Source organism: Chroicocephalus ridibundus, chromosome 2 (genome assembly GCF_963924245.1).
Source record: "Chroicocephalus ridibundus chromosome 2, bChrRid1.1, whole genome shotgun sequence".
In the NCBI taxonomy this organism is placed as follows: Eukaryota; Metazoa; Chordata; class Aves; order Charadriiformes; family Laridae; genus Chroicocephalus; species Chroicocephalus ridibundus.
In genome coordinates, this window is record NC_086285.1 from 145,788,367 (window position 1) to 145,812,034 (window position 23,668).

A 23,668-nucleotide genomic window follows, 5' to 3' on the forward strand; every position below is an offset into this window, starting at 1 on the left:
TGAGATTTTGCATGCTGTTGTGGTGGTGCAATAAATTGTTTTAAGTTTCAAGAAGTGCAAAAGACACGCTTCTACAAAACTGATTGAAACGGTCAAAAACTATTTTATTAATTTTTTTATTATTTTTATTTAAAATTATTAATTTAAAATTAAAGTACTGGTAGAAACCAAAGTGGAAATTATAACTTCAGGAAAGAAGATAAATTACTCGGTGCAGGGGAAATGGTATTATAATCTTGTGTTCAAAATACTTTAGAATAATACCACAGTTGCTAACTAGATTTGGTTTAGTATTGCAAAGAGATTAGACAAGCTAACTCAATTAAAAAGAAGTGTAGTAGCTGTGTCTTGGGAGCAAGAAGAATTTAAATATGTCGGTTCTTCACTACTTTCCTTTTTACAAAAGGTTTTATAGATCTACCTTTTGAGCTGAACAGGGTTAATGTCGAATTTTTTTTTTTTTATAGAATGAAACTAATACGCAAATACTTCACTGTGTCTTTGATTTTACAGTCAAATAACTATTGTGACCATCTGCAGCAGCTGCATTTTACGAATTATTTGCTGAACCAAACTAAGCACAATGACAAAAGTAGTCATCTCAGATGTACTGTTAAAACAGAGGAAGAAAAGGAGCATTGCTTGCCTTTTGTACAGTATGACCATCTGCTGTACAGATGTTATTATATAGAATGACTTCAGATACAATAATTGTAGAAAATTTTTATTAAAACCTCAACAATTTGCACTTGTTTACTTGAATCTGCATAACTCCCCAGTGAGACAACACAATACGCTTGGGGTTTCTTTGGTTCTCACTAGCTTTCTCTTTGATCCTTTTTGATGTGCTGACTTTAATAAACATAGTTAAAAACACTGTTCAAAAACATCATGGAAAAAACTACAAAGGAACAATTATAGCAGTAGAAACTACTCTAATCCCTTACTTACGCAAGCTATTTTTAGTGAAATATGTTTTTTTACACATTTTATGTGGCAGTGTTTTATAAACAGTGTAAACGACCCCTTTTCCAGATGAGTTTTAATGTAGGAGATGAAGTTGGTTTGTAAGGAATCCTATTTGCTAGGAATTATTTAACAAAAAAACCTCGCAAGAATGTATTGTCGGCATTTTTCCTCCCTTATAGGGGAAAACAAAAGTGCGTGACCTTGTCTAATGCTTTGATTTTTTTTTTTTTAGCTGAAATTAAGGAAGAAGCTTGCCATATAACTTTTTTTTTTTAATTATGAGTTTTCCCTCTAGGCTTCCCTGATTTAATCATGGAAGCTAAAGGCCTTCTGTTTTAATTTTTCTTCTTAATTTCTTGTGAAAGTAAAAAGATGTAGCTTCTGAAAAACAGAGGAGCTAATTAGTTGAATTATTTCACTTCTAACAAAATAAATTGTAAGTGTTGAACACTCACATTGCAGTTGGATCAAATTAAAACACCTCAATTTCTACATGTCCCGCTGCACTGTTACACAACCCCAAACCCTTAGTGTGTCAGGGGACTTCATTTTTTGGACATTTTTCATGTTTTAATACAACAGTTACTTATAACAACATGGTTACTATTTCTGCTAAAATACTTATGTTCACCTCTGTACTTATGGTAAAATCCTGAGTATTTGGTTTTAGTAAAATAATACTGTTGTAGAATGTGATGCAGTGTATTGGCAAAAAAATCAAACCATAATAAAATCCATTTTTCAAAAAAAAAATATATTAATTTTACTTTAGAAGAGGCTACCAATATAGTTTGTCTGATACCCTTAAGGGCAGGAGTTTAAGTCATACTGATGTTAAATAAAATAATTACCTGTACTAATTTTCTATTTTGTGTCTTAGAGTTACAAGTTAAAACTTGTAGTTTTATGAAATGAATGCTTATTTGTACTGTTGACAAAAACTCCAGGTTCAAGAACTGTCGTTAGACCTGGTTCAGTGATTTTTGTCCTGCGAAGTGCGTGGCACCTTCTGCAAAGTGGCTGGAGCTCTGGAGTGCCACGTACCCAGGCAGATGTGAGGTAGCTTGGTGTCACACCTGCGGTATGTAGCTCTCTCCAGAACAGTCACATGCCGTTAAAGTTGAAATAATTTTCAGCAACAAATACTAGGAAATAGAATGCAGTTCTAAATATACGGCTTTCAGTTAATTTAGGTTTGGTGTTGAAATTAGCACTACCTACCTGCCAAAAGAGCAGATAAATGAGAGAGGTTGAGGACTGCACTCTCCCCAGAGTGAAAGACAGCAAGAAGCCTGTAGCCTGTCGGCGGAGCTTTATTTTGCTCGGGCTGGACACATGAGGGAAGTCTTGCTGTTCAGTGTCTGGACTGAGAGAGTTACAGACATAAAATATTCCAAAGATCATAGACAGAATTCCCCAGTCCTTCGTCCCGTATACAGAGATGATTACTTTAGCATATAAATAAGGGGGAAAAAAATAAACACTAGTTGAGCGTATGATAATTGCAAGAATTTTTACTAAGCCTGAAAGAAACTATATACTTAAGATACTTTACAGAAATATTAAAAATTAAATGCAGCTATTAATTGGTGTAGCGCAAAGACCAAACTTAATTTTGGAGTTAACTGACTCTCCCGAGAAAACTCCGCTAAGGCGTTGTCATAGCCTTTGGATGCTGCAGATATGCAAGTTAGCCCGTGGGGAAATAAAGCATTAAATTAGATATGACTACCTAAAATAATATGCAGCAGTAACAAGCCATTTACAACACCCAGAAGACCTTTGTTACTTTTAGAAAGAAATATAAACTCTTTCCAACACTTGAACAATAGGAAATTAATTCTTTGTCAGTAAAAGCCAGAGGACAAACTAAATATTTAAATGGCCACTGAGGATTGAGGTGGAAGTGCAGCTTGTAGACAGCTATACAAATCACTAACAAACCTTAATGAATATTGGGTGTGGGCATCAGGGTCCTGTCAGATTTGACACCGTGTCCCAAGTAGCTTAAACCCAACACTCAAGAAAAGGTGGAGACCTCATCAGGTCTCTAACATCTGGGATTTTATTTGTCATTTTGGCATACCCTGCAAGCGCAAAAGAAAGAGTAAAAGGGGATTATCCTGACAATGAAATGAGTTACTGAATCTTGTGATAATGAAAAGCAGAAGAATTCTAATTCCTTTCTATAGTCCCTGAGGTGGAGGTGCGTTTATAGTTCTGCAGGAGTATAATGTAGGAGGAAAGAACAGATGGCCTAAAATCCATGAAACAAGACACCACCTAATCCCAGGACTGAGTACCACTATTAATCCTGGTCAGAATCCCTACTGGTGCTTTGTAACGGAGTTCAGAATTGCTACTGATGAACTAGCACATTAACTTGGGGCGGGGGGGAGGGGAGGGGGAGAAAAAAGAAAAAAAAAAAAAGGTAGTTGTAGGTGGTTGATTCAAGACAGGGTGCACTGATTTTGTAGGACTGTATTTACAGTTTAAATAACTTTAAAAAGTCGATTCCAGATGAAATTCAATTCAGAACAAATATGGTTGTTTTTGTAATCTCCGCAGCTTTTATCGTGAAAGTAATTGCATATTTTATTGAGACTGGAATTCCTTTTATTATGCAGATCCCAGTGCTATACATGGAGGTAGTAGGTGATACAGCATTTTCATGGTAGTCAATTCTATAGAATATTTACATTCATGAGGAAATACAGATAACAGTGAAAGCTGAATGTTTTCTTCGTACATTTTATGCTTTCTGTGCAATTCCTCTAGTTCAATCTACATTTTGCAGTGTGAGGTACAGAACAGAGATTAGGCATTATTGCCTAGTCTTAAGGACCAGGTCCTTAAGTTGTTTAAATTGTTAACATACTGGTAACACATTTCTTCTTTTTCTATGATAGGAGTATTTTTTATGGGATGAGATCACCAGCTTGCTGCCCAAACAAAAGGTGTAATTCCACAGGAAGTTTGGGTTACTGTAGCTGCATATTTCCACACTCTGCCTTGCGCTACCTCTGTTACTTGGGCAGCTGTTCACTGCGTTGAGTCAGGCCACTGATCTATCTCAAAACTAACCCACAGGAAAGAAAAGTTGCCAGCAAGATCGTCTCCTTCAGTCGGCTCATTGGACGGGTGCACTTTAATGAACCATGCTGGTATAAAAGGGAATTCAGAGAACTATACAAAGGAGGGGGAGGAAGGATCGAAGGGAGCAGACAATTGGAACAAAGGAACCTGGGACGGGAGTGGCCTTTATTCTGGGGAACCACATCCCAAGAGTGCAGGGAAACCTATTCAGTTTGAGTGGCCAGGGTCTATCTGTCAAGACTTGGACTTCCACAAGCATAATTCACTGGGTTATAGAGGCTCAAACAGCTCAGGTGCTGCCAGGCACTATCTTCAGGATGGTTTATGTGTAAAGAAAAATTACCCTCTAGTTCATGGACTACTTAGTTTATTAAAGCAGTTGAAATCCAGTGAATCAAGCATAGAGCAGAGGAGCAGAATTACTCCAAAGCTGTAATTGTAATTCAGCCTTGTGCAGTTCTATAGTTCTGCTATGTTGTAATGCTTCATTTACTGTGCAACCATTCAGTATTTGACTTTTCAGTAGTGCTAAATATCTACAACTTGATAAATCAGTGGCAGTTGTAGGTACCAGCTGTCTCCTGAAAAGAAACCAAAGGTTTCAACCAACCACCTAAAATTAAGATGTGAAAATACATAGATTTTTATTTTTTTTTTCAAATTGAAGGACCTCTCCATGGACATCTGTAAAGAAAATGTTTTCTTTTTCTGAAAACTGCTGATATTTAAAAATAAAATGTTTATGATACCAGAAACAAGTATTATGCATGTATTATAGCACTCAGTCAGTTTTGAAAGCTGGACTCATGGATGCAAAATGAACACTGTTTTTCTTGTTTTCCATTATGCATTTTTCTACACTTAATTAGAATAAGATAGAGCAATATAGAGCTTTACAAATACATTCTAAATTATTGTATACCCAAGACAGCCTTGACCAAAAATGAAAATCCCTTTAGATCTTAACTTTAGTATGCCCTCCCTGATCAGGTGTCACAAAATCCAAAATTAACGAATCAATAAGTGAATTGTCATTTTTCAGCTCCTTAGTACGCAGTGGTGTAATGAACATGATGTACCTGCCCAGTTATTCTTTAAGGAGATGAGCTCATTTCAAATAGATAACCATCTTTGACTTCTCTTCTGATTCATCACTGACCTGAACTCCATTTGAACCTTGTTAGACACAAAACAAGCAGGATTCCTGGCCTGAGCTATAAAATATAATTAAGCCCTTTTGAAATGATGTGTAAAAGAACATAGCTTTACCCCCACTATAACTACTACCACCACCACAACCAATAAAGTTAAATCAAGCACTGCCTGTAATGGATTAAAATAATAAATGTTCCTGGGTTTTAGTGTTTGAAGTATTTGAAGAAAACAGGCTCCCAGCAGCCAGGACTGCTGAATGCATGGGGACATTTATTAGTGACGAATTCAAGGGTTTGGCCTGTTTAAGATCATTACTTTCTGTTTACCGTGTGTTACACATCTCATGTTTTTACAGAGCCCACATGTGTCCCCATGTAATGCTGAAAAACTCTCTTTCACTAAAGAATAGTTAATTGGTAACGTGTAAGTATTGTTCTCGTGGGGAGAATGAACTATCATAAGATTCAGCTTGACACTAATGAGAAATACAGTGCGGTCAACGGACTGTTAACTAAATCTCTCCTTGAAAATTGTCCTTTACTACGTCTCACCATTTCTTTGCTACTGCGCTTTCAGACTTGAATAAATTGGCCGACTTCTAAATTAACTGCAGTATTTCCCCTGTAATTATTTTCATAGCTTTCTTACGCTTTCTTCTCAGGAGCTGTTTGGTAGAAGATACCTGTCAACAGAGCAGTGTAACTGTAGTATAACTACTCATTACATGATGTATCTTAAGTTTTCTTAAGAGGAAAAAAATCCTGTAGATAATTATCAATGTATTAGAGATTATAACATATTTATGTATTCAAAACTGTCTTAGTATCTTTGGCAACTTTAAACTAGCTACTGAAGTGGCAGATATGAAGAATGAATGCTCAAAAGCATATCACAGATTATTACCTTAGTAACATGTGACATTAACGCAGAAGGTAGTAAGGAAAACGGTTCACTAATTAACCTTTGTCAGCCAGATTGTAGCTCTGCTGCCCAGGCAGGGAGGGCCCATGGGAGAGCCTGGACTTTTTCCTTCAGAGTGCACCGCAGCCCTTTGGGTGGGATGCAGTCTGCCAGCTGCTGCGGTCGGTGCAGACCACATCACTCCCGTGCACCTTGCCCAGTCCAAACCAGCGTGGCGAGCTCTGTGCTCTGGGACACAGTCTTGCTTCCGAGCTGCCCCAAACTCAGAAAAGCATTTTTCTTCTTATCGCTACAGTCTGTAGCAAAGCTACTAGCTTCCAAGAGGCTTTTCAAAAGATGTCTCGACTATAGTCCAGTGCCATTTGCTGTATTTATTATAATACATGTGTTTCCACGTTCTTAAAACTCTTTTCCCATATAGAAGTTTGCCAATTAAAATTGTTCTGGATGTTGTGTTGGGTGACAGTGCAGTGAACCAAACAGGATTTGCAGCTAAGAAAGAGCAAATGCACAGAGCATAATAGAAGGAAAAAAAAACTCCTGCTACATTTCTACTTGTTTCATTTGGAGTTGATTCAAATATCAGTATTTTAAAATGTTTTTGAAAACAGAAAGTCTGTAGTTAATGTCAAAACATTGTCTCTTCCTTTGTCTGTGAACCAGGAAAAATAACAGAACTCTTTCTTAACACCTGTTTTGCCTAAACACTAAGTGATTGTTACTGTAAGGCAAGCGTTGTTTTAATGTATTTGCTGCATCTATTAAAACAGGCCAGCTCTTTTTTTTTTCTATATACACAAATGGGAGCCTCCTATTATTGGTAAATGCTAATATAACTATATGATAGTTATATATAAAACCTAATACAGCTGTATTTATAACTCAGGGTACTCAGATTCTATGAAATGTCGTTGTCAATGTTAGTGTATATCAAGTCTCTACTGACTAAAAAACAAAAGGCGTTCGAATATCAAAGTAAATATTGTCTTTTAGTAAATTTTCTTCATTATTCTGTTGTAATCAAGTTAATTTCTTGACATTACCAAGCAAGTGTTAGCTTTTTTTTTTTTCCAAACCCTCCTGTGTTATTTCCAACTGCATAAAAATACCTGGATATTCCTTTTGAGCATGTGTCGTCATAAAGCTAATCCTTCCAATGGCATGCAGAAGCCTGGTGTAGGTTGTATTTTGCTCAGTTAACATGGCAGCATATTGCGGTGCTATTGTGGGTTTGGGTGGAGTCTGACAATGGAGGGCTGGCAGCATTTTTTAAACACTGTCGAAAGCCAGTGCTTCATATTTATTAGTCTCTTGGAGGAGTATTTTAAAAGTCATGAAACTATTTGTTCCTAGAAGTAAATTATTGCACGTACTGAAAAGTGTGTTGGTGTTCATGAGCAATAATCCAAACAGAACAAGTTAACTTCTACATATCACAACAATCGTTTACGTAGATATATTACTTCTGTGTGGTGCCATCTCAAGTTCACTTCAAACGGAGACTTTGATTTAATCTGTTTAAACTGACGTTAGTATTCTACAATAGAAGTTTGTGAGAGATGCATGAAAGGACTGACTGAAAATAGTGTGTGGGAGGGAAAAAAACAGAGGAGAATTATTTTGCGTCTTTACCTTTCTGGTTGCCTTAGTCATAGGAAAACAACTTCACTAACTGAGCCTTTACTTTGAATGTTAGTATGACATTTAGAAATCTTAAATTAAGGTCCCTTCTAGTGCATGCTGGTATTTCTTCACTCCCTTCCCTTAGGATGTGAGATTATTTCTTTTCTAATGTCATCCTTTTAGGATTTACATAGTAGTGGTACCCCACTGAAGCTTCCCTCAGGCCCAGAGATCTCTCTGTTTACTATCGCTTTTTAGCATTTGTGCATACTTCTTGTTCTTTATTTGTTTTCTTTAAGCTTCCTCAAAACATCACTTTGTGCAAGTTTGTCTGAATGCTCTCTGCATTATTTCTTTTTATTAAGAGCACAGTGTTTTTTATACTAAGAGTCACTTCATCCCCAAAAGGGCATGTAGATATAACTGCTAAGAAGGACAAGGATGTAATTCTTGCGTACACAAGAGCAATCTGGGTTGCAGCAAGAAAAAGAAAAACCTCTCATTGAGTCCCTGGACTTTTCCTGGTATTGCAGAGCACAATCCATGGATGTGTCTTGTAATATCTCTTTTATTTAAAATTTACCAACACTTCCTTATTCTTAGTTGTGTCTTAATTTCTCATTGTTTACATAGCATTTGAGAAAGGCACTGATGATTTTGAACCAGCAGTATTATGTGCTGAATGCTCAGTTCTTTTTCTAAGCTATTGGATATTGTGTTTTCTTTGTACTTTGTGGAGCTGAGAGGACAACAGAAAAAGACTGCAAAGCATAATCCTTCCAAGTGTAATCCCAGTGAAAGAAAACATAAATAAAACCACTTGTATTCTGGCATTCCTTTTTCCCTTTTGTTATTTCTGCAACTTGGCACATATTCCTATGAAACTATAGAACGTTTCTGTATATTGTGGAATTGTGCAATAGTTACTGAGAATTTCTCCTCTTTAAAATCAAACTTCCATGTATAGTATAAAAAAATTGAACTTCCAAATATTGTCGTGCCTCTTAAAATAACAGGACAGAGCCATAGCAGGGTGAGGGTGAGCCCTTCCCATAAAAATACCTCTTTTTCTTGGTTTAAGACTGTATGTAAAGCTGCTTCATTCCACAGTTTACAGAATCAAGTCTGAACCAGTACCAAAAGGAGAGGCATCAGGGTGTGTTGATGTTAGTTTTCTTGATTATCACTGAAGTTCAAAAAAACACTGAACAGTTTCTGTCATATAAAACTGTTACACATGAGACCAGACGCAGGGGTTCAGAAGCCAGTATAAATAACCCAGAGCTGAAACCCCTTTCCCAGTCAGTGCCAACAGTCCCATTGGTTGGCATGGGACAAAGGTTTGCTCGAGCCCTTGATGATTCTTACTAAACTTCAAACTGCGCAAGGGAGAGATTCTTCTTGTGGTTCCTGCTTGGCTTGAATACAATTCAACGCCATTATTGCTATGGGGGCTGTTGGACCACCTTCCTAGTGGATGCTGGATTGGAAAAAAAAAAAAATTCCAATATATTTCCTTCCATTGTGTAAAATTTTTCGTGGTATTATGAAGTCATAACTCCTAGGATGCAGACGGACTGACCTCTTTCTGGATGCTAAGAGAGATTCATAGGAGAAGTTTGATTGCGTGTATTCAAAACAGTGAGTTGTATATTTGTGGGATTTTTCTACCAGCAAAAGTATGAAAATATAAAATGGAACTGTATGTTGAAACATCTGTGTGTAAGCCTTAGATGTTTTTTAATCTTTTGCCTTTGGTAAATATCTAGTTTCATTAGAAAAATAATCTGTGGGCATAACAAAGTATGGTGACATTCAGTATTCAGTGTGGAGTCCAAGTAAGAGCACCAGAAGAGAAAGAAGTTGACCCAACCTCAGATGTAATACTTTTCATGTAAATACACTAAAGAAATACAGAGATATTAAGTATGATTTGTTTTATTAAACAGAGATTTGCTGTAAGCTAAATTCACAAGAGATGTGACATTTCTAGATAGTGTTTCTTTCCTGAAAATGTTTGGGTCTTTAATGAGAGTATGTGAAGTTCTGTCATAAATCTAACCTGGCATTATCATTTTTGTGTTTTATAAAGCTATGTAAATTGCAAATGGTTGTGACGTGAATAGTTTAGATTAAACTGTTTTTTAGGTAAACACATGTTATATATTTTGAGTTACAGTAATTGTTTTGAATTATTTGAATTCAAACATTACCCTTATTCTCCTGCTAAGCACTCCAAAGTCTAGCAAGGCAATATTTTATAGTAACTAACCTGAACAAAAGCAGAGAGAAGCGTTCAAAATAGCTATTTCCTATCAGTTTAAAATATAATCAAGTGAAGCAGCTGTTCTTGTTCTTAATGGACTCTTTTGAAAAAAAATTTCATAGTTTAATGAAAAATGTCTCTTCTCATAAACCTTAAAATACTCACATATGTAAAAAATCATAATGTTTTGGCAAATAGTTCTTTGTAAGGAATGTGTGTGAGACATACCTGCACCGTAACTGCAACGCTGTCTAAAGCCTGCTCAATGGTGTCAGAGAGCAAGCCGGAAAAAAAAAAGTCTTCTGGCCCAACTGTGGTGCTCTTGCTTGGTGAGGAGAGCGATTGTCCACACAAGCGTTTCCATGAAAGTCAGTGGGACTACTTGTGTGAGTAATTGCTTGCAGGCAGGGATTCCCAGGCTCGTGGTAAAGTGAATTTGGGAAATAAGCGCATAAATTTGGGGCGAATAACAACGAGCGGGATTAATTGTCTGTCTCTCTTTTTAGGAATCCATGGATCATCTTTTGTCCTTGACATAAAAGATTTCCTACTTAAAACAAGTCTCAGAGAAAAAGCCAGGTCTCTGATGGGCCCTTTTTGCTGCTCTGTTAATGTGGAAGCCAAGTGGTGTAAGCACAGTGGTGATCCTGGCCCAGAGCAATCTGTTCCAAAAATATACATCGATTTGAGAGGAGGACTGCTGCAGGTCTGTATAAGATACTTATGGTTCTATTATTGAGCTGGACTGGATTTGGGTGATTGAGATTTCATAAATAAATTGCATAAAAGCCCATAAAGCTTTGCAGCCTACAACAGTTCGTTGAGTTGGGGAGTTTTGCTTGTTTGTTTTGGGTGGTTTTTATTTTACCTTTCAAAATAAGTATCTAGTTTTTCACGTAAAACTGTTGATTGAAAAATTGTGTAGTGTTTTGTTTTGTGTTTTTTTTTAATACTGCTTAAGCCATGTATTATAGCTGTATGTGTGTGTTCCCTTAAAACTAGTGGATCAAATTACTAACACTTAATATCTAGGACCCTGTTCTGATGTGTGCGTGTTTGTCCATGAGCTATGTGTCTGTAATGCCTAGGGGTAGCTTTAAGAAATACATATCCTTTCTTTTTAAACTTACACCAATTTCTCAGGGGAGTAATTATAAACTGTTGTTTGTAGCAATTAATACTCAGTTTTCCATGCTATCCTCTCCTTTTTGGAAGTGCCCACAACTTGAAACCAGTCCAAGACGCATGGGAGTTCTTGAAATGAAAAATAGATTCTGTGCGGCTTAAACAAGTGGGCTTTAAGATATGTCTTGTTTTAATTATTTTTATTGTAGTATCTATACACACCAAATGTTCTCAAATAAATATATAAATCAAGCATATAAAACACAAAAAGGAAATTTTGACATTCAGTCATGTCATTAGGTCTTTTCCCAGAATCGGCATTAGAAGTTCTTAAAACCACAGCACTGGGAATAGGGCTAATTGGATAATATGAATTTTAAAGAATTATATCTTAATGAATAAATACAGTCAGTTTGTTTCTCTGCTTCTTTTTTAGTTGTTATTCACAGGTACTTGGCTAACTACCTCTACATGTTGTTAATAAAAAGGGGGGGGAGGGGATTTCCCCAAAATTTTGGGGTTTTGACAAGGACCAGGAAAATATCCATAAATCTGAGAAAGCCATTTATTATTAGAGTATATACTGGGATAATTCACTTTTGCAGAAGACAATTAAGTATTTGGTCTGGCAGAATAGATTTTAGAATGCTGACAGAAGCATTAGCAATTCTGTTTCAAATTAATTTATTTATGGCTAATGATTTTACCAGCTCTAAACATGACCTCCTCTTACACCACTGTTAATTTGTGTTGCAGCGGAGTCTAGAGAGCTTGTGTGAAATTGGTGCATCTGTGAATATTGTAGTAGGAGTTCTGTGCTCTGAAGTTCCAGCTGCCTTAAAATAAAACTAATAGAAGTTGGGGGGTAAAAGCATTTCTCCCTCCTCCATCAATGGGGGACCGAGGCCTCTGGGATCAGCTTAGGTGACACAGAGCTCCTTTGAGCTTGTGCTAGGCCAAGGGTGGGACCCTGAGGCCAGAGGTACTCTAGAAACTGCAGTAGAGATGCACTGAATTAGGGAGATGACCGGGGTAGCAGCTCAGGACTGGCTGTAGCTGTGTTTCAAGAGGGTCTTGGCTTATTCCATGGGCTTACATGTAGATGCAGGGGAAGGAAAAGCTTCCTTCGTGAAAGCTGTACTACACACCCTTTGGGCATCTTCTGATGTTTTTTCATATTTGAAAATTAGTATTCCCCGGTGAAAAAAATCGCACTGCTTTTTATGTGCACACCTGACTTATTTACTCCTACCCTTACCATGGACTTTTAAGTTATCATCTGGTGATTTAGATTTCATCCCACACTGGTTCTAGGTCTTGTTTCTTTATTAATTGCTAGTTGCTTCCTTGCAATACGTACTGCACTCAGATGTTAGTTCTTGTGTATCACTTTTAAGTTCTGTGCTATTGCAGGCAGCATCAGTATCGATTGTAAATGGTAAGAATTAATGCTTTCCTTCAAACGATGAGAAGAACAAATTTGCCAAATGGTTTTGTAGAGATTTCTTGTTGTTCCTGTTCTTCATTTTCACATTATGGATGCTTGCAAGCAATTAAGGTATAAGTAGAGCAGCCTGAAAGCTGTATAAAGTTCCTGTTGTTTTGGGGGAGGTTTTTCCCTTCAAAAGCAACTAAGTATTTGTATGTAATTGTTTTGTCTTTTCCCTTTCTTTTCTTCTCTCTTTTTTTTTTTTTTTTTTTTTTTTTTGAAAAAAAGGTTTTCTGGGGTCAAGAGCATTTGAACTGTTTAGTTCTTCTCCAGGAGCTTCTGTGGCAGTACCTCACTAAAAAGGGCAGTGTAGCGACATTGATATCTGAACGTCCACACCACGCTTGTTTTTCTACGGAAAGGAATCAAGCCTTCAAAACTGAGCATACCTCAGATGATCTGAGAACAGGCCTGTTCCAATATATACAGGATGCAGGTAAAAATGTTATTGCGCTCTTCTTTTTTATTAATTATACAGTAAATACAGTAGTAACCTATTAAAGATTACTTGCCTCTAACAGTGAATACTTGACTTTTTTTGGAAAAGCAGTTGAAAAGACATCTGCTAGAATTAAAAAAAAAAATACTTTTTTGATTTCTTTCCATTAAGCTGTAATCTTTTAAAAGTCAGGGAAATTGCTTTTTTATTTTCTCTCCTTTTGATGCGGAGGGGTTTATTTTTAACTACTTTGGTCTCATAAACCAGCATGTTTCTTTCTAGAAATTATATAACAGATTATAGCTTTCTTTCATTTGACAGAAGCACAGAAACTGCCCAGTGCCTATGAAGTTGTGTTTTACAATGAAACTGAGGATAGTCCGGGCATGATGTTGTGGAGATATCCAGAACCCAGAGTGCTCACTCTTGTAAGGATTAACCCCGTTCCTTTTAATACCACTGAAGACCCAGATATTAGCACTGCTGACCTTGGAGATGTTCTTCAGGTGGGTAATGAGAGTTTCTACTTTTGTTAACAAAAGAAAACATTACTTCGGTGAAGCAAATGTTTTTAAACTTAGGGTTATTAAAAATGGGCACAAAACAAATGTCAGGAGCTCTATAAAATCAATAGGAGGTAAATTCCACAGCTTGAACACATCTTTAGTTTTAAAACTACTTGTGTACACGTTTTAACCACTTACCTGCGAAGTTTTTCCGTGACATAATAAGCTATAGCTGAATTTATCAGTTCTGGTTTGCAAGCATGCAGGATTTTTATTCTGTCTTCCTATGATTTCATCCATCAATGTTTACCTAAAGACTTGGTTTGATTTGAAACTGAGACACAGGAGAAAACACCTCACGTCTGAAATTTTCTGGTCTGAAATTGCCAAAACTCAGGGGAATCATTGATCTAAAATCTCTAATCTGGCCATCGTCTCCTGTGTCTGTGGTGGCAGGTGGCTGTGCTTCTTCTAGTAAGACCTACAGGATAGAGAGGATCTATTTTCTCTCGTTTTGATTTGAGAGGGTTGAAGTGGGCTGTCCAGTTTGACTGTGTGAGAACATGGAACTGCCCTTCAAAGGAGGGCTGAGCGCTGCAGCTGTGGGACTCTGTGCCCCAGAAATAGACCATACCTCACCATTACACTGATCCCTAACTCTGAGAATTTTTGCTTTCTCAAATACACAGTCAGGTAGTTACATTCTCTCCTGTCTAGTGTAATTCATCTCCATAAATTCACTTATTCCTTGCATAACTATTTCGACTTTTGCTCAGTTTTAATTTTCTTAATATCATTTTCATTATCATTGGATCTGTCATTATTTTTTTAATCTGAATCTGCTTGTTAATCAGAATGGTGGTGTGAGTCCAGGGAAATAAATATCTCCCAATTCTTCCTATTTGTTCAGAAATGTTGAATTATATTTCATTATTGCTATAACTTTAAAAATTGCTTTTAAAATTGAATTATGCACCAATATGCTTTGAGTTATAGATAAGTAGGGTAATCTTCCTCAGATAAATGGTATAATGTTATTACCATGCACATACTGTTAGTGAGATCATATAAGCGTCCTGCCAATTTCTTTACCCTCTAGACAGCCAAATGTCAGCTCCTTTCAGTTATATGAAAATTAAAATTAAATAGAAAAAAATCAGCCCCCCTTGGCATGAGGTTTGAATCAAAGATCAAAATTGTGTTATTGTATGCTGTCTTGGTGACCCTATTAGGTTGCTATGAAAGGCAGCAGTTCACCTTCTTTCAGGATGGCATTTTCAGAGCACAGCACACCAAGTTTTCAGTATAATTACATTAAGCTCCCATTATAGATAACAGACATCGTGAACATAATGTATGTGCTTGTGTAATAATATGATGCTGTACAGGGGGAAAATCGGTGGTTCTTCAAGTGGGCATGCGCAGCTGGACTTCTAGTAACACACACATTCTGCTGCTTTGTGCTTCCATGCTACGGTCTAGAGAAAAGAAGGTAGTTGCAATCCTCTTTCATTTCTCCTGAGATTGCCTCAGGCAGCAAGGTAGAAACTGGGAAGCACTCAGCTACCACTGTTCAGGTTCTGTCAACTTCTACTGGTCTTCACATAATTCTTCTGATTTGCATTTAATCTTATATGTTGACTGCAAAACTGTTTCCATCAGTCTTGGTTTAAGTTTGTGGTCAAGCGTCCCTGTATAGCTTCCTTCCATGGTGCTTTTTACTGTGGCACACTCTCTTCTTAAGGTCTGTCAACTTTATGATTAATTAATTCTTAGTGAGTCTTATATTACTACCTTGGGCTTTCAATTACAAGGGAAGAGATGAAAGATATAAGTCAAATTAGAGGACATCTATTAAAAAACTGTGCTCTTGGGCACATGGAGTGCAGAAATGCCTACCCGGAGGATCCAAATTTTGGTACGGCCATTAATTATGGCAGGAACTGTTGCCTGGCTCTAGGTGGTGAGTTGTTGCATTTTCCAGAAATGGCCATGCACCTACACAGAGCAGCTCTGCACAATGTAGATAAACAGCCATTTTAATCATGGACAATATGCCTTTTTTTATTAGTCTAACATAGATATGTGGGTGGAATAAGTAATAAAGAGTAACTTTTCAAATTCTTTAGGTGAACTGCATTTACCGAATACTCATCTCAAATTTTAGGTTCTCATTTAAATTAATCATGATGCATTTCATCAGGTCCGTTTTTTTCCCTGTATGGATATATGTCTGTTTCTTACTATACTGTGTATTTAGTGCATATGGAAAATTCACAAAATATAAAGAGAAGAAAAGACAAAACAACATGTCTATTTTATTCACTTCTTGACTTGAAACATTAGAGGAACATCTGCAAGCCAAAGACTTCAGCTTTTTTGAAAAAAGGATGTAAAATTGAAGACAATAATGATATCAGAGTATATGAAAAGTATATTTTAAAAAAATCTCCCAGGATTGTGTATATCTTCAAATGCTAATAAGACCCATAATGTCACCAGCTGTGTTACCAGTCTCCCTTAATCCTTTACTTCACATAAACCCAGGCAAAGGTGCACTTCTATAGTTTGGCTTGAATTAAAAGTTTGCCAGTTGCATGTTCTTTCTTTTCAAGTAAGCTGGTGTGACATTTCATCTAGCTTTCTATCTTTGCTAAACTTCTTTTGGCATATCGTTTTAATCATAGGTAAGTTTTAGAAATCTTTTTGTTTTTATAGCTATTCTTCAAATTCCTGGAACTTGCAAAAGGTTCACCATAAAGAGCGTTTTTCTAGATATTGAAGTTGCGTGTCATCTGCTGCGGCCAAAGGATAAGCAAACAGCTTCAGATTAGAAGAGTTGACATCAACTGTATTGTTTCTGTAAAACCTTATCTTGCTGCTATTTCTAATTTTCCCAAGGGCTTATTTTCTTGTGCTTTTACTCATATTGTTGCAAAAGTAAGCATTTTCACTGCTAAAGTTTCTAATCCTTTACTTTTTTACAATCCGAACGTTAGTGCTTTTATTCGTGGAGGGAAAAGGAAGAACTGACGTTTCTGCCATGTTGTGTTTTCTTTAGCAATTTGAAATATAAGTTTGATCCATTTGTGTGAAGGAAGTGAGAGAGAATCCTAGATGCACTTGCAAGAAATTGCATCAGGATATATTTCTTTTGTGAGATTGAGAGTATCTGAACTTCTTGTTCTTCCTTTTTACCAGACCCTTTCTATTTGATTTTTAATCCCTCGTTTGTCCCATTTTCACATGCTACAAATGTTGTTTGGCACGGTGTGATTTACTGTTCTTTCAGATAACTAGTATTTGGTGAAACACCTTTAGACTTCCCTGGCACCCCTTCTTAATTTTTTAAGGAGTTCCTGTTCAGCGACATAAGGTGTTTCTTATCCTCAGGTGCTAAAGCTGCTGTCTGGCATCACTTCTAGCCCTTTTTGACTTGGAGACCTTTTCTTATTTTCCTCCAGTTGTGTCTACATCACTGCCAAGATCTTTTGTGAATATACCTTCTCAAGACTGCTTTAAAGTTTATATAGTAGTATTTGCAAGTTGTTACTAATGAAGAAAGTACATACATGGGTATTATTTTTGGAACACAAAATCAATGAAGTGAAGCAAAAACCCATTTGCCACATTGCTTACAAGTGTTTTGGGTACAACCTTGTACAGCTAACTGAAAAAAAAGTTAATACTGGGTTCTGTATCAAGAAAAAGATGTGCTATAGATCTAGAATATTCCTCAGTCTTCTATAGTGAACATCTTCCTAGTTCCTTGAATAAAACTGTTAATTCTTGACTGTTCTGTCAGCTTCTGTTTCTTTTCTACTAATGGTTATCTGTTTTCAAGTTGTGAGATTTTTTTGGATTGATGTTTAGAAAGCTCTAGACACAGCTAAATTATCTTCATAAATGTCAATGTGGGATAAAGGAATATACACACATGAGCAGTAGTTTCATGTTCTCGTAAGAGGAAAAAGTAAATAGGCTGTGTCTTGTTAAGTAATGTGATAAATATTGCTCTAAGCCACCACTAATGCACCCCTTGTATAAGGGGTATCTCCAGAAAAGACCTTCAGGCAGCAACTCAAATGTTGGTAAAGGCATACCCTTTTGATCTTCGCTATTGCTAAGATTATATTTAAAATACATGGGGAAGAAAAAGCATATTCCACCGATAACTTCACTTAAGACAGCACACGTTTCCTAAGAGTGGAGTTAATCCTAGTGCTGACTCCATCTAATGTCATGTAAACCAGAGTAATCCACAGAGTAATCCCAAATCAGCAAGGGCAAAGGGTAGAATGGTGTTGATGCAAGAATCATATTCACACCTCAGGAGCAGAGGAAAGTCCAAATTTGGAAAAATTTGACAAAATGAATTCAAAAGATAATGAGCAAGATGAACTAGCAATGCCATTACTTTAAAATATTGAAGATTGGTATTGGTACATCAAACAGGATGCTGAGACTTTCTCAGTCGTGACAGGTGAAACTTTTAAATCATTCAAGTAGATTGCTGATAAGAGAAAGTCTTGTGGTTGAAGATATGTGGACACGCAACTTTAAAAGCCTGTGTTATTATGTACTTAAAGAAAATACGTACACAAAACCAGAAACGAAGCCTACTGTTCTTTCTCCACAACAGTTAATCTTAAATTTAGGACACTTTCTTGTGCAGATAATTTCTATTGTAAAACTTGTGCAGATATTTATGGATTTGTCTCAGCAAGTATTCATGTGTGAAGACTTAAAGTATGCCTTAGTTTCACAGTTTAACATTAAACTGTGTTCTACAAGGTAACCAGCTTGCCGTTATAGGACAACAGGTCTTTGCCCTATGACATTCTTGTTTCATAGTAGTTAAAGTTGGAATCTATTGGTGATGATTCTCATTCTTGTGAATCTGTCCATAGTATGTCTTCCAATGAGGACTTTGAAGCATGGAAATAGACTTCAAGCAGAATATGTTTTATAAGGTATATAGAAAGGTCTCCTGCAGGGATATCAGAGTTGTAGAAGATACATGAGCAACTCAAGAACAAAAGTGTACCAGACAGTCTAAACTGCACAGGAAGGACTTCATAGTCCCTCTCCTCATCTACCAAATGATGAGAACATTGGCTTGAGCTGGTTACAAGGACAGCTGAAAGAGAATTTGTGGTTATATCCTCCATCCTGATTGTTCTGCTTGCTTTGGAAATATGGCATCAGGAAGAAGGGAGTAAGAGCAATCTCTAATACCAGACAATATTTTATGGTTGTGCAGATAATGCCACTGTCCCAGAACATAAAGAATAATTGAAGAAGAATAGATTCCAAACTGGAACAAGGGGCTGTATTTCAGAGCTGTTATGTAATGCTAAATTCAACCCTGCTGCCAGCTTGCAGCAGTTGAGAAAGGAGAAGTGTTCTGTTGTGTTTTTACAATTTGAAGGCGGGAGTTGCAGGGGAAAAAAAAAACCTGTTAGTGATTCGGTAGTGACTCTCAGATTGTGCAGATACAACGGGAGTTCGCTACGTTTAGGCGTTTAAGCTCAAAGAAAGCAATGCTGGATATCTGTGCTGTGAGACTTAAAACTGCACTTGCACTATGCTTCTGGTTTCCCAAAGTCTTCCTGTGTCTTCCTGCAGTCTTGCGAGTCTCTGATTAACCTGTGTTGTTTTACTTTTCTGATTTCATCTGGGCCACGTGTCTATATCATTTATCTTTACCAAGAACAAGGTTGACAGGTTTGGGTTGGCAGGGGAGAGAGCAAAGACCATGAGGGGCTCACCAAGATAGGGAGGCAATATGTGTGCCATCAAGGAAGTAGTATGCTTTTCTGTCCAAGCAGGTGAACAAGACATACAGATGATTTCCTCTGCAGCTGGAGGCCTGTTTTAGCTAGTGAGCTTTTTACAGAGGTGCTCAGTGTTTGCCCTTCCATTGTAGAGTTGTCTTTCCAATAAGGGATATTGCTGGCACTGCCCTATATCTCAAACAAAAGCTATGTATTTTCACGAGAGCATTTACACAAGTGGCCATGGATTTAAAAGGTGGAGAAAACCAGATTTGTCTAATCAAAGTGGTCATATGATGTGTAATGCTCCAAATTCTGAACTCTCTGATTTATTTAAGCTGCATCACCAACACAGACTTAAAATTCTTTCTCCTGGATTGTCAACCAGTGAGAGACACAAGCTGTTAAAGCTTAGAAGACAAAAGGAAGACAATAGAAGCAAATGCTTCTCCATATGAAGTTAAAATAAAATATCTGCTGAGCTATAACCCTGACAGGTTTTTGTATTTGAGGATGTTTCCCTTGTGTACCTGCCAGGATTCCTATTGCATGCAAGTGCAGTCAGCATTATAACAGCTGATGAAAAGATGAATGTGTGCTGAGGTCTCCTTTTTTGGCCTTTCTTCTTTATATAGTCTGCTAATAAACAGAGCACTTACTCCTGGTTTAGAAAAAGTGGTGATTAAATTAACCAGATCTCAAGGTCTACTGGAGAAAATTAGGTCCATGAGTACAGTTCTGAGGTTCCAAGGGCTTAACCGAGTTTTAATAAAGACCAGGTAAATAAAACCACTCTGGTAAAATTCACTCAGAACATTTGCTGAGATGGTGAGGTCTCTTTTAGGAGGACGTAAAATATTTCCAACTTCAAAAGGCGAGGATTCAAAAAATTCTGTTGCATTGCCTTACGTACTCACAATATTTAAATAAAGCATTTGCAAACTCTGCAGTCTGAAATCTGATTTTTTCAACACTGTCAGCCAAAAAACGGTCATTTTCTAACACCTTGTGGTTGTTTAAACAGTGGCTTAAGGAAGCATGAGCTTAAGAATGACTGACATTAGACCTACTGTAAGTCATTATTCCAGGAAAGATTTGACGTGACAGTCAACAGGAAAAGAATTATGATCAATGTCAAAGACATTCATTTTTCCTTTTAACAGAGAATACCTCATTTTTGGCTGGCTCTCCTTCCTTTTTACTTTTCATTCCCTGTTGGGGCTACAGTGTTCAGCTGGGCATTTGAGAGTCTGGGAAAAGAGCTTTTTGGGAAACCACAAATTTTATTCATGTTTGATTTATTTCCTACATTCCCAAAGCAACAACTATTTTGGAAATCCAGATGATTTGTGTGTGACAGGTTAGTGATTTAAGTTCATAGTGTTATTAGATAATAAACTGTAAAGTTCAACCATGCTTATCGATAAACCTGTCGGTTTGCAGATTTTTGAATCTACTGCCATGCATTTTAGTACTGTCTTCTAATAATCAGGCTTTTTAGATGGATGGTGAAATAATTTATCTAGCTCTTGTGAATTGGTCAGAAGGCAAATTTGGTGCTTTGTCTGGGATTCTGCTTTTTAAAACTTACATTTCTTATTAATTCTACCTTTTGATGTTATGCAAAATGACAGTACTAGTCATGCTTCTACTATACATAGACTGTATATGGTGCTTTTGTGATCTCTCTACTGTGTGAAGAGTAGGAACAAGCTTGAAACGAAACAGCATAAGTATTGAGTATATGTGATCATAAACTAGAACTGTAAGGAATGCCTTTTATTTTAATGTAAGAAACTGCTTTCCCGTCGGTAGAAGCAGTGTTGACATCCACCCCTGTGTACAAAAGTGGATACAGGTCATCACGTGAACAACAGGTCTGTTGAAGAGGGCTGAAGGCTTGCTTTTAGCCTGAGCCTCTTACACTTCAGGTGATACGGATGTGAGCAAGTTTTGTGATGCTGGGAAAAGTTTTGCACGTGTGTTTGAAAATTGAGACTCTGACTATTAATTGTAAGTATTGTCTTCATTTTCTTGCAAAGAAGGAAGTAGGGGCTAAAGGAGTGGAAGTGTTACACAGTGAGTCTTAAGCCGATGTAGAAACAGAGCCTGCTCTCTTTAGGAATTCCAGCTTTAAACATTATTTGTGAACTTCCTTGACTGAGAGTAGGATTATCTCAGACTTTCCTATTTCGTTACTGTATTTTGTGTATATAATCTTAACTATTTTGCTGTGTGATCTTAGCGTTCACTGCATTGAGATGAGACTGTATCGTTTGACCTACAGTTTCAGTGCAGTCTGCAGGGAGTTAAGCGTAACTAGTTGGGAATGTTAATGGAAGTTGTGCATAATTTGCCTGTGCATTGCACTGAAATTTACCCTTTGGGGTTACTGAGCCAGTGAAAATTCTACTGACGAAACCATCAGATTATCTTAATGACAGATTTACACTCTCCTCGTGTTCTGTACTTTCAGATTTTGTAACTCTGATTTATGAAACTTTACAAACCAAAGCCCTTCCTGCTGTACGCTGATCTTGTGGCACTTCTTGTAGGAATCAGGCTTTACTGTGGTGTGAATATGTGGTCAAAATAGCCCATATACTGAAAATTTCACAGTACTTTATGTATTAATAGACTGCTACCATCGATCCCAGGGGTGAATACATTTCAACAGCATAGTGCTTATATTATTAATAAATACTGAAGCTTAGAAAATGAAATGTCTTAAATAAAATGTGAAAGATTGTTCCTGCATCAGAAAAAGATAGTAGGTATTGCAAGTACGTAAGTCCCTAATATAATATCTCCTATCTATATACTTTTGTTTCTCAATACTCACAGCAATACATTAAGACCCTAATAAATTAAATGAAATACTGTTGCTTTTGCTATTAGAAGAGCGAATGATCTTCACATAAACTCAGTCTAAAAATGAATGACGGTTAGTAGAAAAAAATGGGTTTGACACTTAATAGTACGTATATTTTCCTGTTTAAAAAGTCCTGTAGAAATCTTCTCAGTTATAGCATAGTGCTATTCTGTGTTTTCTTAACAAAAGCTGGTAGTGTGTTTAGAGTAATTTTTCCATAATGAAAAAAGCCAGTATCTGTGACAGATTACATTACTATACACACCTGCGTTCACTCTGAACCTGCTAGCCTGATAAATTGATAAGATAAGTTGGTCACATGGTGTTTTAAAAAGGCAAAGAACATAGTTCCTAATAAAAGAATGCTACATATTTCTTCTAAAAGGTTAAAAAGCATTTCTCAGGGCTCTTAAATTACCATATTCTGATACCAAGGGAAAATAAAACCTGGGCTTAGAGTCTTGTTTGTACTTAGAGGGCTTTCCGGACAGGAAGGCAATCTTGATGCAATTCAGTAAGCCACAATACCAGTGGGGCATTACAGGTGAAAAATTTGCAGCTGTACCCCTCACCACAATGTATTACAACTGTACAGTGGAATATTTCCTGTACAGAAATAGGGCTTGGTTAACTTTGTTTCCCAAGAGTAGATCACATTAAAATGTTATAAAATCATGATTTCCTGCATTTGAATACTTGTGGTTTCTCAACTGGTTCCAATATTACAAAGGGTTTTTTATAGCTTCTATTAGTTGAAGATGTATAGAAGCTTTTTTCCAAAGTCAGCTAAAAGGCAGTTATGTGTTTTTAAAGAACAATTTCTCTCGGAAGACAGTAGTTTTCTTTCACATCTCTTTATTATAACTCTATTTAATATTTATTTTATAAACTGCAGTGCAGATGTAAATTTAAATAAAATGAAATAAATATGCTAATAGGACCATAAATAAATTTGTTAAATGGAGTTGAAAGAGCTGAGGTATATGTTATTACTCAGAAAGCAAAATAGTAGTTATTTTCGTTATTCAGCCAAAGACCTCAGGACGGATAGGGGAAAAAATTAAATTAAGCAGATACTGCATATTCAATTTTAAAGTGAGTATTTATGATTTAAATGTTCCAGCTTTAGGACAAAATTTGTTAAACCAAGTTCAAAAGAAGTAAAACAAATTCAGTGAAGAAATTATATGGGCTAATTTTGAAAAACTTCTCCAGTTGTGGTATCTGATTATTCCTGAGTGTTGAAAATTGAGAGTGCACCATAGTGGAATAACTCTTACTGCCCAAAATATACAGGAGCGTAATACATCAAAATGGTGTCAATGTATGGAAAAAACATAATAAAAATACAAAGGAGATTGAGCTGGGGGACAGCAAATACTTTGTACAGATAGAATGTTTTTAATCTGAGTACAACTGCTGATCCAAAT

At 36.7% G+C, this 23,668-nt stretch overlaps 1 protein-coding gene across 3 annotated transcripts in view; it reads left to right on the top strand.

The window, feature by feature from the left end:
* Positions 1-23,668, top strand: part of VPS13B (vacuolar protein sorting 13 homolog B) — a 479,360-nt gene that overhangs the window by 384,642 nt on the left and 71,050 nt on the right. For all 3 annotated transcript variants that reach the window (XM_063327260.1, XM_063327261.1, XM_063327262.1), the window contains exons 37-39: positions 10,537-10,736; positions 12,873-13,080; positions 13,405-13,589. In XM_063327260.1, coding sequence (XP_063183330.1) covers positions 10,537-10,736; positions 12,873-13,080; positions 13,405-13,589 — 593 coding nt within the window. The remainder of the gene's footprint in view (positions 1-10,536; positions 10,737-12,872; positions 13,081-13,404; positions 13,590-23,668) is intronic.